This window comes from Pseudorasbora parva, chromosome 17, assembly GCF_024679245.1.
Source record: "Pseudorasbora parva isolate DD20220531a chromosome 17, ASM2467924v1, whole genome shotgun sequence".
NCBI lineage: Eukaryota > Metazoa > Chordata > Actinopteri > Cypriniformes > Gobionidae > Pseudorasbora > Pseudorasbora parva.
The window spans coordinates 4,014,202-4,031,824 of NC_090188.1; the positions used below are offsets into that span (position 1 = coordinate 4,014,202).

Below are 17,623 nucleotides of genomic sequence, written 5' to 3' on the forward strand. Positions count from 1 at the left end.
TTTTCCGGGGGTTGTTTTCTATGTCCGCGGGTTGAAGCAACTATTATGTGATATATAGACCCATGAGTGCGAATATTAGCAGGCAACCTTGCCAAAATAACACACATTTTACCCCCGAACACCATTTTCCCAGAGAACCCTCCGAGAAGCTATTGTTTAGGGCTAGTAGTTGGCGGGTTTTGTTGTAAAAACTTGCCAACCCTGTCTGCACACGCGCTGGAATAAATGATCTTTGCTGGTGTTGAAAAAATAATAATTTACTGATACTCAGAGTACTTACCCAACATGATCATCATTTCTGAGAGAAATAGTGAAGGTGATGCAGATACAAACAAGCTCTCCGTTTAGGATTCAAACAAATATAACCCAAGCCCCTTTGATGACGTGATGATTACGTTACTGTTGATCATCTGTCCGTCATCGACTAAAGCCCGCCCTGATGATCTCATCGGTCCGAACTGTTTCTGTACGGGGATAATTACTCCTCTATGGATCAAGGCCAGGCCGAACTGCCCGACCTAAACATTTTGTGGGCGGTGCTAAGTTCGGCTGGCATCCAGGCTAGTCATTTGATGCCCAGTGTAAAATCTGGGACCTGAAGCGAAACCCTTTGGGAGCGGCTGGTTTAATTAATGTGAAAATAGGAACACAATCCAGCCCTATTATCTTCGACCTTTTAATATGATGTGTGCATAAAAAAGGGAGCAGAAGCTGCACATTTCATGTGTAGTAATGAAAGGTTAGACTTTCCTTCGCTCTAACCTGTTCGCAAAATCCAGCTGCGATGCTTTTATTTAGCATCTCTCTCAACACAAATGCCACACAAATTGATATAATTGAATGAGTTATTAGTTGCTGTACTCAGCCGTAGAAATGTAGCATTCATTACATTTCAATAAAACACTATGGGCGTCCATCTGGAGGGAAGCATGGCATATGGTTTACCATTCGCATCTTTGGAAGAGCACATGCTCGGATGCTAGAAGCGCTGTCTTTTGCCAAGGTTATTACTGTACGAGTTGAAGAGGAGGGGCTGTGGCACGGGACTGTCTCCAGAAAACCTCTCTTCTCGCTTTCCTTCAATTTTATTTTACCCAGAGTGATTGTTCTCCTTGTTACTCACCATGGAAACCTGCCCGTGATGACTCCAAAAGCAGGCAGGCATTAGCCGGCGGTCATACTCAACCCGACGAGGGCTTCTTTTGTTCGCCCAGCTAACATAAATGGACCAATCTCTCTCTCTCTCTCTCTCTCTCTCTCTCTCTCTCTCTCTCTCTCTCTCTCTCTCTCTCTCTCTCTCTCTCTCTCTCTCTCTCTCTCTCTCTCTCTCTCTCTCTCTCTCTCTCTCTCTCTCTCTCTCTCTCTCTCTCTCTGTGTCTCCCCCCCCCAGTGGTGCAAATGGGAATATTAAAAGAATAGCTCGCCTTGAAATGAAAATATTCCATTTGCTCACTCGCATGTCGTTCCAAACCTGTATGACCTTCTTTCTTCTGATGGGACGTTTTGCCCTGCTTGTTTTCATACGTTGAACATATATGGGGAAGCTTTCAAAAATAATAATAAAAAAACTCACCTTAAAATACTTTTTTTTGTGGTCATTTTGGAGCCTCTGGTATTGGTGTTAAAATGTTGCTATATGTTGAATTTCAATATAATTTGATGCTAGAATGATAATAAAATATTGGATTCCAACAGAATTGGATGTTAGAGTGTTGCTATATGTTTAATGTCAGTAGTATTTGACATGCTAACAGGGCCGGCCCGTGGCATAGGCGGAATAGGCAAATGCTAGGGGCGCCACTCGTCCATAGGGGTGCCAAAATGAGTGATTTTTCCAGTTTTATTAGGCCTACTGCTATTTTTTATTAATATTAATTTGAAATATTACCAAAAAAAAAACACTGCATCAATGTCCTCCTGCCCAGCGAGTGCTTTAGTGTGTCTGATATTGAACGCGCGATCAGGGAATGGGAATTTGTTGTCGCGTCGCTTCTCGCGCATCTAACAGACAGGATTGCTTTCGTGCTTGTTCGCTCGCGCCAGACAGTGAAAGTTGCCCAATTATTTATGACGGATGGCAAATGTGTCAAAAAGACCGAAGCCCTCTGATACAGGAAAGATAAGGAATAAGGGAATAAAGACAGAGGTAAAGTGATGAAATGAATTAACAGTTTATCTAAATGCATTATCTAAATATGAATGTTTGCTAATTAATTCCAGTTATTTTAACCTTAAACTTTATGTAAGCAACTGTTCTGTGTGATCAGAATCTGTAAAAAATCATGTCAATTGTTTATAAACATATATAATTTTTATATATAATGTTTTTACTCAGTTTTAAGGGGATATATGGCGTTTTTAAAATTTATTTTCTGAAATTAGTAATGATATTTATATACAGGTTTATCTAAAATAGCTAAAAAATAAAATAAAATGCACACTAAATATAAACATTTCTTAAACAGTTTAATTCATGGTGAAAACATGAGCATGCATAGTTTAGTGGAGGATATATATGTATACACACATTTTTGTATATATGTGTGTGTCCTTGCTTATATTACATTGTGGGGACCAACCCCATAAGGATAGTAAAACCTGAGATTACCAACATTGTGGGAACCAGCCAGCGGTCCCCACTTTTCAAAAGGCTTATAAATCATTAAGGATTAATTTTTTTGAGAAAGTAAAATTGCAGAATGTTTCCTGTGATGGGTTTAAGGCAGTGGCAGTGTAGGGGGATAGAAAATACGGTTTGTACAGTATAAAACCATTACATCTATGGAGAGTCCCCACAAAGATAGTGAACCAGACGTGTGTGTGTGTGTGTGTGTGTGTGTGTGCGTGCGTGCGTGCGTGCGTGCGTGCGTGCGTGCGTGCGTGCGTGCGTGCGTGCGTGCGTGCATGTGTGTGCGCATTTATTTAAAAAAATAAAAATAAAAACACAACCAACATATAAAAATCTTGATACAAGGGGCACCAAGTAAAATCTTGCCTAAGGCAGCAAATTGGTCAGGGCCGGCTCTGCATGCTAACATCAAATTCTGTTGAAATCTAACATTTTATCAGTATTCTAACACATCAAATTCTATTGAAATTCAGCATTTTAACTGCATTAAATTCTATATGTATGAAAAGAGCAGCGTGAATATTCTCCTAAACTGATTGTTGTAGAAAATAAGTCATGGAACGAAGTGACAGTGAGTGAATTATTTCGAACTAATCCCCCATAAAACAATTCTGATTGGATGAACCACATTCAAAGCAGTTTTCAATTGCAGATAAACACACCTATTCTATATTGCAATTTGCAATGTTGCTTATTTGATGTATTAGAATGCTGATAAAATGTTGGATTCCAACAGAATTGGATGTTAGAGTGTTGCTATATGCTGAATGTCAGTAGAATGTGAAGTGCTAACATAAAATTCTTTTGGAATTCAACATTTTATTAGCATTCTAACATTAAATTCCATTGAAATTCAGCATTTTAACAGCATTCTAACATTTCTATTGACGTTTAACATTTAGCATTCAAATTCTATTGAAACCCAAAATTATCAACATTCTAACACCAATTTCTGTTTGTAATCCAACATTTTGGTCACATTATAACTAGTGATGTCCCGATCCGATCACGTGATTTCAGACTCGATCGGAATCGGACGTTACATCCCGATCAGGTCTGATGTATATTCTGGGGTGAGAGACAAAGTGAGCATTTGCACCGCGGTTCATCTCACATCTGATGACGCATCAATAATATGGGTTGTAACTTGACAATAATGCTTTATGTAGGCGGCTATGTTTCTGTAGATGGATACACGTGCTGGCTCCAGTGATAGATTACAACAGCGCTAATAAAAGAAAAACCTGGGCAAAACAGTCCATCTGTGTAAACTTTGTTCAATTCATGCGAGTGCTGCCGTATTGTCCAATATGAGCAGTCATTTTCACAGTCATCACTCGGGTATATTCGCCAGAAGACGCGAATGAGACCGCTCGCGCTGATCTGTCTCTGTGCATCATCCGAAAGCGCGCACTCGTCTCACAGCGCGCAAATATTGAGTTCTCTTTCAAGTCTTGCGCTTAAACGGACCAACTCACACAAGAAGTATGTCAACATGTCCATCTTGATGAGTATCCAAGCAGACATAGTCTGAATATGCCTTAAGAGGACTTTATACAGTCGAGAAAGACGACGCAGAGCCTTCCATTAGGTCTTAAAGGGGCAGTAGCCTTTACTGCTGTCTGTTTAATGTCAAACAAAAGATAAGGAATCACTCACTGCTGTTGATTGAATAGCTTTTGTAAGGATTAATCTTTAATTTAAACAGTTAAATATGCAGCTATTTTACATTTGATTAGCCTACTTTATTCAATTTCTCTACCTAAAAACTAATGTTAGACCTATAAAAACCTGAAAAGCATTGTTAATTACACTTCAATCAAATTACACTTCAAAAAAATTTTCCCCAAAGTTAGTTTATGTCATTGTAGGCAGTTATCATCATGATGATTTCATTTTAAGTGTTCGTTTTTTAAATAAGTTTAGTTTTAGTTAGTTATTTGATGCTGTAAAAACGTCTGTGTGACGTCATGATTGACAGCTGAGATCGACGTCTTCTCTGAGTGAAGTTGTCACTGAGGCCCTAACAGACTTTTTTCAAGGATTTTTGGGAGCAGATTATTTAATTTAATTTAATTTCCATAACTGTTTATTACACACCAACATAATTAATTGTTCTGCATGTGCAACTCCGGTCCCGGACTTTTTTATACAGTATTGTTCAAAATAATAGCAGTACAATGTGACTAACCAGAATAATCAAGGTTTTTCGTATATTTTTTATTGCTACGTGGCAAACAAGTTACCAGTAGGTTCAGTAGATTGTCAGAAAACAAATGAGACCCAGCATTCATGATATGCACGCTCTTAAGGCTGTGCAATTGGGTAATTAGTTGAAAGGGGTGTGTTCAAAAAAATAGCAGTGTCTACCTTTGACTGTACAAACTCAAAACTATTTTGTACAAACATTTTTTTTTTTCTGGGATTTAGCGATCCTGTGAATCACTAAACTAATATTTAGTTGTATGACCACAGTTTTTTAAAACTGCTTGACATCTGTGTGGCATGGAGTCAACCGACTTGTGGCACCTCTCAGCTGTTATTCCACTCCATGATTCTTTAACAACATTCCACAATTCATTCACATTTCTTGGTTTTGCTTCAGAAACAGCATTTTTGATATCACCCCACAAGTTCTCAATTGGATTAAGGTCTGGAGATTGGGCTGGCCACTCCATAACATTAATTTTGTTGGTTTGGAACCAAGACTTTGCCCGTTTACTAGTGTGTTTTGGGTCATTGTCTTGTTGAAACAACCGTTTCAAGGGCATGCCCTCTTCAGCATAGGGCAACATGACCTCTTCAAGTATTTTAACATATGCAAACTGATCCATGATCCCTGGTATGCGATAAATAGGCCCAACACCATAGTAGGAGAAACATGCCCATATCATGATGCTTGCACCTCCATGCTTCACTGTCTTCACTGTGTACTGTGGCTTGAATTCAGAGTTTGGGGGTCGTCTCACAAACTGCCTGTGGCCCTTGGACCCAAAAAGAACAATTTTACTCTCATCAGTCCACAAAATGTTCCTCCATTTCTCTTTAGGCCAGTTGATGTGTTCTTTGGCAAATTGTAACCTCTTCTGCACATGCCTTTTTTTTTACAGAGGGACTTTGCAGGGGATTCTTGAAAATAGATTAGCTTCACACAGACGTCTTCTAACTGTCACAGTACTTACAGGTAACTCCAGACTGTCTTTGATCATCCTGGAGGTGATCATTGGCTGAGCCTTTGCCATTCTGGTTATTCTTCTATCCATTTTGATGGTTGTCTTCCGTTTTCTTCCACGTCTCTCTGGTTTTGCTCTCCATTTTAAGGCATTGGAGATCATTTTAGCTGAACAGCCTATCATTTTTTGCACCTCTTTATAGGTTTTCCCCTCTCTAATCAACTTTTTAATCAAAGTACGCTGTTCTTCTGAACAATGTCTTGAACGACCCATTTTCCTCAGCTTTCAAATGCATGTTCAACAAGTGTTGGCTTCATCCTTAAATAGGGGCCACCTGATTCACACCTGTTTCTTCACAAAATTGATGACCTCAGTGATTGAATGCCACACTGCTATTTTTTTGAACACACCCCTTTCAACTAATTCAACTAATTGCCCAATTGCACAGCCTTAAGAGCGTGCATATCATGAATGCTGGGTCTCATTTGTTTTCTGACAATCTACTGAACCTACTGGTAACTTGTTTGCCATGTAGCAATAAAAAAATATACGAAAAACCTTGATTATTCTGGTTAGTCACATTGTACTGCTATTATTTTGAACAAGACTGTATTTACTGTTGCACTAAAATCCAAAAGTGAAGAATTTATGTTATTTATTACTTGGTTGTTCAAGCTACCTCACAGAAGTGCTCTGTTTGTTAGAGTTGTTGAGTGTTAAAATAAGGTGAATAAAATAAAAAACAAGGAACATCCTGGTTCGTTTTTTCGCTCTTATTTATTCTTTTTTTATGTATTCTAGAAGTATCGGATCGGGACTCAGTATCGGCAGATACTCAAAATCAAATGACTCGGACTCGAGGGCAAAAAAACCTGATCGGGACATCCCTAATTATAACATCAAAATCTATTGTAATCAATATGCTGATTTGCTGCTCAAGAAACATTTATTATTATCCATGTTGAAACCTGTTGTGCTGCTTCATATTTCTGTGGAATCACACATCACACACGCGCGCACTCTCACCGACGTGGTAAAATCAGGTTATCTGTCTCTTTTTAGCACTGACATCCCCCTCCATCAGGGGATTCCTCTCCGTTTGTGTACGTGTGGATGTTGAGATAATTGACCAGATTCAAAGTGCCACCAGCCCTTTTTCCTGAAGGAAGAACCTGTCAGTCAGATTCTTGCGTTGTCTGACATCAAACAGACGTGGAGAGATGATTGCTGGTCTTTTTGTGGTGCCATTAATCATTTTCCATGCTTTAATACATCAATACTGTCTAAATATCATCTGGTGATAATCATCAAGGGCCTGCTTTACTGAAGCAGTTGATCAAAAGTATCACTAAGAATAATTTACCACTTTTATTAAATTCACTATTGTATCTAGCAGTGATGGGTGAGTTTAGGCAACATTCTTACATCAAATTCTGTTGGAATCCAACATATTAACACATCAAATTCTATTGACAATAAAAAATTGAACAGCATTCTAGCACATCAAATTATATTGACATTCAACCTTCAGCAACATTCTAAAGTCAAATTCTTTTGGAATCTAACATTTTAGCAACATTATAATGTCAAATTCTATAAAAAATTTAACATTTTAGCCACACTCTAACATCAAATTCTTTTAGAATCAAACATTTTAACAGCATTCTAACATGTCAAATTCTATTGAATTTAAAATATAGCAACATTTTAACGTCAACATTTTAGCCACATTCTACACTAAAAAATTGGTGCTATTTGGCACTGAAAGTGGTTCTTGGCTTGTAATCATAGGGGAACCACTTTTGGTGCCACATAGCACCATATCTTTAAAGGTGCTCTACAGCACCTTTGTCAAATGGTGCTATGTAGAACCTAGTAGAGGTGCCATATAGCATATTTCTTCCTCAATAATGGTGCTAAACGGCACCAACAGTAGTTCTTTGGCATGTACAGAACCTTTAAAGGGGCTTGAAAAGTTCTTTGTATGGCAGTGGTGCTATATAGCACCTTTACCACCCCATAGAACCGCTGAAGAACCCTACTGGGGCTTAACAGGTTCTGCAAATGGTAATGATGCTATATAGCACTTTAGTCATCCCAAAGAACTACCGATGAACCACTGAAGAACCACTGAATCACCAATATTTGGAGCTATTCTGCACTTAGGCCGTGTGTCCACCAAAGCGTTTTTAGCCAGCTGAAAACGCCTCGCTGTGAGCGCTTGAGAGCGTTTTGGCAGGCAGCGTTTTTTCTCCTCAGTTGAGACTTGCTTGTTGTTATGATACGGGAAATCCGCGGAGGTCTTTCTAATTCTTTCACAGGTAGTTTGTTCCTGTATTGATTCTACTTAAAATTGCAGATACAATGTAAAGTATTTGCTCTGGCATTTGTTTTTGTTCCGTTATTATTGCTTGTTGTCATCTGATGGACGTGATTGGACGGCTGGGTGAAAAGTGACAGTGATGAGCGCTGCGTTTTACTCAAAGTTGAACATTCTTCAACTCTTGACGACCAGTAAAAAACGCAGAGTGCTTGGCGCGTGAGCGTGAAATACTCGCTCAGCGCCTCGGTGCGCTCCAGGTGTTCTAAAAACGCGGCGCTCTCATTGAAAACAATTGAAAACGCCAGCCAGCAGCGTGAAAAAACGCTTTGGTGGACACACGGCCTTAAAGCGGTTCCCCTACAATTACAAGCCAAAGAACTACTTTTAGTACTATATAGCAACGTGTTTTTTTTTTTTTTTTGTGTAACACATCAAATTCTATTTGAAAATCAGCATTTTTTAACGGCATTCTAACATGTCAAGTTCTTCTGACATTCAACATTTAGCAACATTCTAACATTCAAATTCTTTTGGAAGCCAACATTATCTAGTCTAGAAATCTAGACGCACCCTAGTGGCAGCAAATCTAATCTGCCGCGAGTGTCGTCTAGCAACTCTCAATACCCTTCTGAGCTGTAAACGCCCAACTCTGGTCGGGCCAATCACATCGTGTATAGAGTCGGTGGGCGGGGCTTAACATAATGACGGCAGAGTTGCGCTCGTGCTTCTAGTAAACACAGAAACTGGCAAACGGCGGTCTTTCGAATCAGCTTTCACCGCGACTCTGGAAGACTTGGAGTTAAGCTTTTCTCTGAGAAAAGAACAAAGAACGGCACTGAAGTCATTCTTAAGAAGGGAAGATGTGTTCGGAGTTTTGCCGACCGGATACGGCGAATGTTTAATCAATAAGCTCTGCTTCACATTCGTTGCTCTGTTTGGTTGTAGCGCTATACTATCGCGTGCAGAGGGAGTTTGAAAGACAACCGTTTATCCGCCCCTCGGATTGAGCTGTCGGGTGAGTTTCCAGACCAAACATCTTGATGTGGCTCTGGCTTGTCAGGCTAAACATTATCAACATTCTGAAACCAAATTCTGTTGAAAATCTGCATTTTGACTGCATTCTAACTTTCAAATTCTATTGGAATCCAATATTTTAGCGACATGTCGAGTCATGCAGAGATCCTTTATACACATTTATTTTACTTTCTCAGCTCTTCATGATGCATGAAACCAAACACAAACATGTAAATGGATCTCTGTAGGTTTGTGTGGCAGCTGAATTAAGCCACCAGGAGGAGCACAGAGGTTTGATGGGGATTCTGGAGAGAGTACAGCTCTGTCTGTTAGGAAGCTGTCTGTCTCTGGAGACAGAGGGTGTGAAGACCGTAATTATCGTCCTCTCTGTGCGCTCTCACAAAAAGTGAGGAGTTTGCCCACAAAAGGTGCATGGACTGGACGAGACCGCAGGGAGCTTTAGTGTCTTTATACAGTGACATATATAACACTGAAGACAAAAGAGTCCCTCTGTCTATGATATATGATAGTCTTTCTTTTGGTCTGTCCTTAGCGAACACTACTAATAGCATGGCATTGAATCAGATACCTTCAAGCTCTGAACAGTTCTCTTAAGGCGAGAACCTACGGGTGAATAGGGATTTTTTATAAATTACAAGATATCACTATGAAACTTTTCCAGTTTATTACTGGTATAACATAAAAAAAAAAATGTATTACAAGTTTTGTATAAAATAATGTTTTAATATGCAAATGAGGCCTTGCATACTGAAATATACGCTCATTTGCATATATTTCCTAAAACAAAATCTGGAAATTGGAAAGGACCAGGTTCAAAATTATTGATTCTATTTGTTGACATATTAGATGAGAGGAATTTTAAAGAGGGGATTCTGGATATCTTATTTTGTGCTTTAGTAAATTATTGAATACTGACAATAGCCTTGAAAAATCAATGATATATATATCAACAAATCCCTCTGTAAGAGCCTTCAGAATATAGTTAAGTATAAGACCGGAAAAGTTGGTGCTTGTAGATGCTACTGAAGTGGAAATATCGAACTCTGAGTGTGAGAGAGAACTCATTTTGAGAAAACAGCCTTTAAAGTGTTGTATTGTATAATTGCATACATTTCCACCGACCTAAAAACAAAAAATATACTCACTTTGTTTATATCAACAGTGTATAACATTTAAAACACATGTAAATTAATAAATTATTAATAGCAAAAGCCTTATGCTGAAGAGAACCACAAACACGCATCATAACATTCACAAAAACAGCAAAAAACTGTCCCTGTTTGCTGTATGTCCATCTATAACGATTTCAATCTAATTCTGACAGGGTTTCGTCATCTAATCTGTTGTTGTTTACTTTCTTTTTATCTTCCCTTGCTACTTTGTCCTTTCTGTGAACGTTTATGAGCTTATTTCGGCGTTGTCTGCATTTTCTCTCAGGCGGAGACACACAAGGAAGCGGCGGCACGTGAAATTCACATCGGCCAATCAGATGTGATTTTCGGCTGCAAACTTTACGCGGTTGGTTAGTTCTACAAAGGAAATGCCCATATTTGGATTAGATAGTCTCATACACAGCACTGAGAGCTTTACAACGATACCAGGCATGAATGGAGACGGCATGGGAGCTCGCGTTGTAATAACTTTTGATGATTTCGGGTAAAACTCTTAATTTGACAAAATATAGTGAATTAACCACATTAATGTGTAATGTCGACATATTTTTTTTAATTTGACATAAAAGCTTACATGTAAAGGGAGCAAACAGGCCCACAATCTCTAAATTGACCACTGCATGAAAAAGCGATGTTTTCACCTGCCGTGTCTCGCCTTAAATGTCCTCAAATGTGATTTTTCACACCAGGTTTCACGCTGTGATTGAATAGTAGCTCATGCAATCTTGTTTTTTATACTCTACCATTATTTTCAGTTTTTTAATATTTTTTAAAGAAGGCTGCATTTATGTAATCAAAAAACATAAATATCGTGAAATATAATTTTAAATAGCCGTTTTCTATATGAATATATTTTAAGATGTAATCTATTCCTGTGATCAAAGCTCAATTTATCATTATTACTCCAGTCTTCAGTGTCACATGATCCTTCACAAATCATTCTCAGATGAGAATTTGCTGCAAAACATTTCTGATTATGATCAATGTTGAAAAGGATTCTTTGAATCGAAACGCTAAAAGTGCAGCATTTATTTGAAATATAAATCTTTGTAACATTGTAAATGTCTTTACTGTCACTTTTGATCAGTTTAATGTATCCTTGCTGAATAAAAGTATTAATTTATTTTCTTTTTTTCTATTTTTTTACTTTAATATACATCTAATATTAAAAGTGGAGCAACTTCTTTGCCTTGATTCCAAGATTTAAAACTAAACTTATAGTTATACATTTTTTATTTCATGCTCTTTTGGTTTGATTTGATTTTTAGTGCAGACAAAAAGTGCTGCAAAGCCATTGGCGAAGAAATTTCATGAATATACATCCTTTCAGACATCTTATTTTCCATAAAAATTAATGGAAAGACTCCATTAGTTTGATATATCCGCTTTGACAAGAGCTCAGATAACTGTAGTTGCTCTGTACTAGGGAGGAACTCCCCCAAATTATTAGTGCACTTAAGATTTAAAGTGTCTGAATGTTGCATATAAAGACAAAGCCTCAAAGTAAGTGTCATTTATTGTATTTCTCACTGTAGCTGTGGATGTCCACCATTGGAACACATTTGGGAGGCTGATTTGGAGGCTTGCCATCTTCTCCTAAAAGGCCTCGATCAGCGCTCACCCAGCGTCTCAGAAACAGAGGATCTCCCCGCGATGCCTGGATCAGGTTCAGATGTCCCGCCGTTCATTAAAGAGGAAGCAGACTGTGCCATGCTGACGGCTCTTGGGGGACGCTGGTGTCCTGAGGCTGATCTCCAGCACTCGCAGTTCACTAAGGTAATAATACATTTTCCTATCAAATATGATACAGTAGCTAGGCTCGAAATTGTGACCATTTTGGTCGCATATGCGCCCAGAATTTAGTCTCTGCATTCTCAAAAAATATTTGTCAGCTTTTGTGCAAGTGCAAATAATTGTTGAGGTGTGACCTGTTTTAATTCACTCTACAAAACATTCACTAGTTATTGCACAGTGAGCTGATACTGTCCACCGTTCTGTCACATAACCGATTAATCTTCATCTTTACGCTCTTAACTTTAAAGCAGGCTTTAGGTTGGTTAATATTAGCCATCAATCACTCCCTTTCAAACGTGACGGAGATAACTAGCGCGAAAAATGCAAAGAGCGGAAGAAAGAAGGATTTTTTGAAGGGGCAAGTAAAGGAGAATTTTACTTTCTCAACTGGACAAGAAGCCTGATTCAAATGTTAATAAACAAAAATACCCAGGGAATCAGCAAAACGCGAGAATGATTCTGATTTTATTTCATTTAAAGGAATAGTTCAGCCAAAAATGAAAATTAGTCCTTGATTTACTCTCCCTCAAGCCATCCTAGGTGTATATGACTTTCATCTTCCAGACGAACACAATCAGAGTTGCATTAAAAATGTCCTGGCTCTTCCAAGCTTTATAATGGCAGTGAATGGCTGTTTCTGTTTTGAAGCCATACAAGTGCATCTATCCATCATATAACTGCTCCACACGGCTCCGGGGGTTAATAAAGGCCTTCTGGAGAGAAGCGATGCGTTTGTGTTATAAAAATAGCCATATTTAAACCTTTTCAAACTGTAATCTCTAACTTACCAGCGCATGACGTAGGGCGCTCTGGTAAGAATATGCTAGTTCTCACGAGAACCAAGTTTTGTTTTTCTCTATCCTCTGCGCTTCCACGTTCATCACCGGAACTTAAAGGGTTTCTTTAGTAATTTAGCTTCAAGGTATCAATTTAGTATTGGTATCGAGGTATTTTAGTCTGGTATCGTATTGAAATCATAATTTTGGTATCGTGACAACACTAGTTTGATACCTGGTGAGAATCCTACATTTTTGCAAGTTGGGAGCCGCAGTGCTACCAAGAAAAAAAGTTAATTTTGAGCCCTGGGGTTAATGTTATCACTGATGGTATCAGATGAAAAACATGATCATTTTTGTTAGTGTGATTATGAGCACAATTTTGTATAGTTTTGACAATTTTATACATGCACATCATCTTTGACAGATTTTAACCTTAGGGTACAGCAACATCTCACACTGCAATATACAGCGAGGAAAATAAGTATTTGAACACCTGAGAAAATCAATGTTAAAGGGGTACTTCAGCGCTGGGAAGATGAATCTGTATTTAAACTGGGTCATTAATATAGTAGAAATGTGAAATTATTTTTTAATTTGGTGCTTTCTAGACAGAGAAAAGACAGAAAATGTATTTTTGTCTCATGGGGATGAAAGACTACAATTCCCAGAATGCTTCGCTGCCCTGTGAGGCCATTCCCAAAGCCACCGCTACTGGATTATAGAGACTGAGTTCTTACAATTAAATACTGAACGTGTGTGTTCAATATAACGATCGAGTTGCCGCGTGAGTTTTACAGCAGACTCAGATTAGGAGTCAGATTACATTTAACGTCATAAATGAGTTGATGAGCTCTCGTGATGAGAGCTGAGGTAATCGCGACCACATTCGCGGCATACATTCACAACTCGTTTTCAGTTCATGCCTTTGGAAGCTTAACTTTCATAGAAATTAATTTGAGAAGTTAAAACACTTACATTGCTTAGCATCCGTTTAAATTAATGCCTATAGCTGAGCTGTGCTGTAAGTGTGATCTCCATTCCCCATGCACGAGTTGAAAACATGCGGAAATGGCTCCCTCTGCTGGCTGTAGTCTTTAGGCTTTGGGCAATCATTCCTCTCGTGACGCAAATATCGTCAATTTGCGCCACGAGAGGAATTTTTCCAGATATAAATTGCATAAATCTCTCGTCTCTGGGGGATATAAGAGGGGGGAGCACGATCATTTGAATATACTCCAGGGTTTCTACTGATACAAAGCCATATGTTAATCGCTGAAGTAACCCTTTAATATTTGCTACAGTAGCCTTTGTTTGCAATTACAGAGGTCAAACCTTTCCTGTAGTTTTTTTTTTACCAGGTTTGCACACACTGCAGGAGCGATTTTGGCCCACTCCTCCACACAAATCTTCTCTAGATCTGTCAGGTTTCTGGCCTATCACTGAGAAACATGAGTTTGAGCTCCCTCCAAAGATTCTCTAATGGGATTAGGTCTGGAGACTGGCTCGGCCACGCCAGTACCTTGATATGCTTCTTACAGAGCCACTCTGTGGTTATCCTGGCTGTGTGGTTCGGGTCATTGTCATGTTGTAAGACCCAGCCTCGACCCATCTTCAATGCTCTAACTGAGGGAAGGAGGTTGTTCCCAACAATCTTGCAATACATGGCCCCGGTCATCCTCTCCCATGTGCAGAAAAAAAACCCCAAAGCATGATGCTGCCACCCCCATGCTTCACAGTAGGGAATGGTGTTCTTGGGATGGTACTCATCATTCTTCTTCCTCCAAACACGTTTAGTGGAATTATGACCAAAAAAGTTCTATTTTGGTCTCATCTGACCACATGACTTTCTCCCATGACTTCTCTGGATCATCCAAATGGTCATTGGAAAACTTAAGACGGGCCTGGACATGAGCTGGTTTAAGCAGGAGAACCTTCCGTGCCATGCATGATTTCAAACCTTGACGTCTTATTACCAACAGTAACCTTGAAAAACGGTGGTCCCAGCTCTTTTCAGGTCATTGACCAGGGGACTCCTGGGCTGATTTCTCACCTTTCTTAGGATCACTGAGACCCCATGAGGTGCTCCAACAGTGGACCTTTTTTCACCAAGCTGCTTGGCAATTTCCCTGTAGCCCTTTCCAGCCTTGTGGAGGTGTACAATGTATGTAGTGTATTTGGACAGCTCTTTGGTCTTGGCCATGTTAGTAGTTGGATTTTTACTGACTGTATGGGGTGGGCAGGTGTCTTTATGCAGCTAACAACCTCAAACAGGTGCATCTAATTTAGGAAATAAAATGGAGTAGAGGTGGACATTTTAAAGGCAGACTAACAGGTATTTAAGGGTCAGAATTCTAGCTGATAGACAGGTGTTCAAATACTTATTTGCAGCTTTATCATACAAATAAATAGTTTTAAAAAATCATATATTGTGATTTCTGGATTTTTTTTTAAAGATTATGTCTCTCACAGTGAACATGCACCTACGATGACAATTTCAGACCCTTCCATGAAGTAAGAGAACTTGCAAAATAGCAGGGTGTTCAAATAATTATTTTCCTCACTGTATACTTGTGCTTTATAAAAGACAAAATGAGAAAGGTCTACAAATAGAAACTCTGTTCCTTCGACTCCTTCCATTTCCATAAAAACCATTCATTTTCTGAATGACTCTAATTTCCACTCTTATCTTCTTGTTCATAACTTTCTCTAACTGGTTGTAATATGTTTCCGCTCAGCAGGGCTCTATTGTCTGTAAGTGCATGGCTGTGTCTTCTCTCTCTGTTTTTGTCTCATGTCTTTTGAAGATCAGCCACTCCTCCTAACACTCCTCCAGGACTCTGAAGGTGAGGAGATGTGCTGCTTTCCTCCTCTCTCAGCTCCCACTCACTGCCGCTCCTCTCACCACTTTCATCCTCAATAAAGCCTGCACAGCATATTAGTTACACTATATGAATATTTATGTAAAAATATAATATTAATATAATAAAGTTATTTAATGGACAATTATCTAATGGATACAAATAATATTCAATAATAATATAATACAATACTGCTACTAGAACAAGATGAGATTTTTGCCCAGAATTTTTAAGAAATCCTCAATAGCAAAATTCATGACTGGAAAAGTAGTCTGCAGGTGCATTTTGAAATGTATTAACTAATAATCTTGTAATGAATGTCAAACTAGGTCTACTTAACCCTTTAAAACCGAACGTGTCGTCGACGACACAGCCAACCAAGCTGTATTGAAGTTACCGTAACTCTTCAACCCTTTGCACTATCATAATAATTTAAATTGCTCCTGAAAGTAGACATCCTGCGCTTTCCGCCTATATACGGCTTATTACGGTAATGTCATGTTTTCCATCGGCAAATCACCGTGGCTTTCGGGGGGGAGCGGGAAGGGGCGAATAGAACGGAGATACGGAGCGCGGCAGAGTTTTATGGATTTTTAGATTCCAAAACAGAACTAAAAAAGAACAAAAGCATGGTGAAGACAGTGTATACAAGATAGGAGGCTATTGAGTTTATCTTTGACACTTGGAAAGCGGCTGAGAGGGACTCTTCAGACCCAGAGACTGCATATTCAGATGTTGAGGAGGCATTTGTTGCTACCCTTGATCTAGACATGGATTGGTAAGTGAAGCTTGTCTTTTCTATGCTGAAACTGTGAGAAATGTCGGTGAAATAGGCATAGTTTCAATGTTTTAGTTAAAAATATCCCTGTTTCATGCATCATAGTGTGTGTGTGTGTGTGTGTGTGTGTGTGTGTGTGTGTGTGTGTGTGTGTGTGTGTGTGTGTGTGTGTGTGTGTGTGTGTGTGTGTGTATGTGTGTACACGCGCGTATGCGTTGCATGTGTCGTTCATGTGTTTACATGCACTACATTCATGTGTTTGCGTGTGTTCAAATGTGTTTGCATGCATGTCGTTCATGTGTTCATGTGTTTGCATGCATGGCATTCATGTGTTTGTCTGTGTTCATGTGTTTACATGCATGTGTATGTGTTTACATGTGTGTGATGTGTACATGTGTGTGTTGGCATGTGTGTAAGTAATTATTTTGTATTATTACGTCATTGTTATTTGGTTGCATTTATAAGTGTTTATTTTGTTTTTTTACAATTTTGCTTTAATGTATTATTTTATAATGGAAAATACATTTATACATATATTGTGAGTTTGTAATACAAGCTTGTTTTGTTTTTTCCCCAGTGTGGCTTGTACAAAAGCAATCGGGCCCTCCACAACACCACCTCAGAGGGGCCGTGGGGTAAAGAAAAAGGCTCCTGAGTGAAAACTCTGCAACCCAGTGTCACAAAAAGACTTGTATATATGTATTATAGTTTATTCTTCAAGTTTAAAGTGTTAGATTCTTTCGTTCAGTGGGTTTCTGATTTTTTCTCAATAAAAAGCAGTAAAATGTATTCCCGTTTTTGCAGTTTTTGCCTATTTAAATTCTATTTTCAAACTTACCATATACAGTGAGGGTCAATAACTGTAATTTATTGAAAGCCAGTTGTCTTCTGAAAAAAAAATAACACCTTGCACTTGAGGATAGCACATTGTGTTATAATTCTACAGTCAAAAAAACAAAATATGTGAAAACGCCCCTTTTTAGCTTTAGGTTCTAAAGGGTTAATGAGTATGAATTATCAAATGCATTGAAAGACAACTCTATAATATATAGGGGTGTGCCAGCACTGATGGCCTATATATT

The 17,623-nt window shown here is 38.7% G+C and overlaps 1 protein-coding gene across 1 annotated transcript in view; it reads left to right on the forward strand.

The window, feature by feature from the left end:
- The window catches only part of disc1 (DISC1 scaffold protein), a 98,211-nt gene that overhangs the window by 61,088 nt on the left and 19,500 nt on the right, over positions 1 to 17,623 (forward strand). The window contains exon 11 of the mRNA XM_067422281.1: positions 11,868 to 12,108. Coding sequence (XP_067278382.1) covers positions 11,868 to 12,108 — 241 coding nt within the window. The remainder of the gene's footprint in view (positions 1 to 11,867; positions 12,109 to 17,623) is intronic.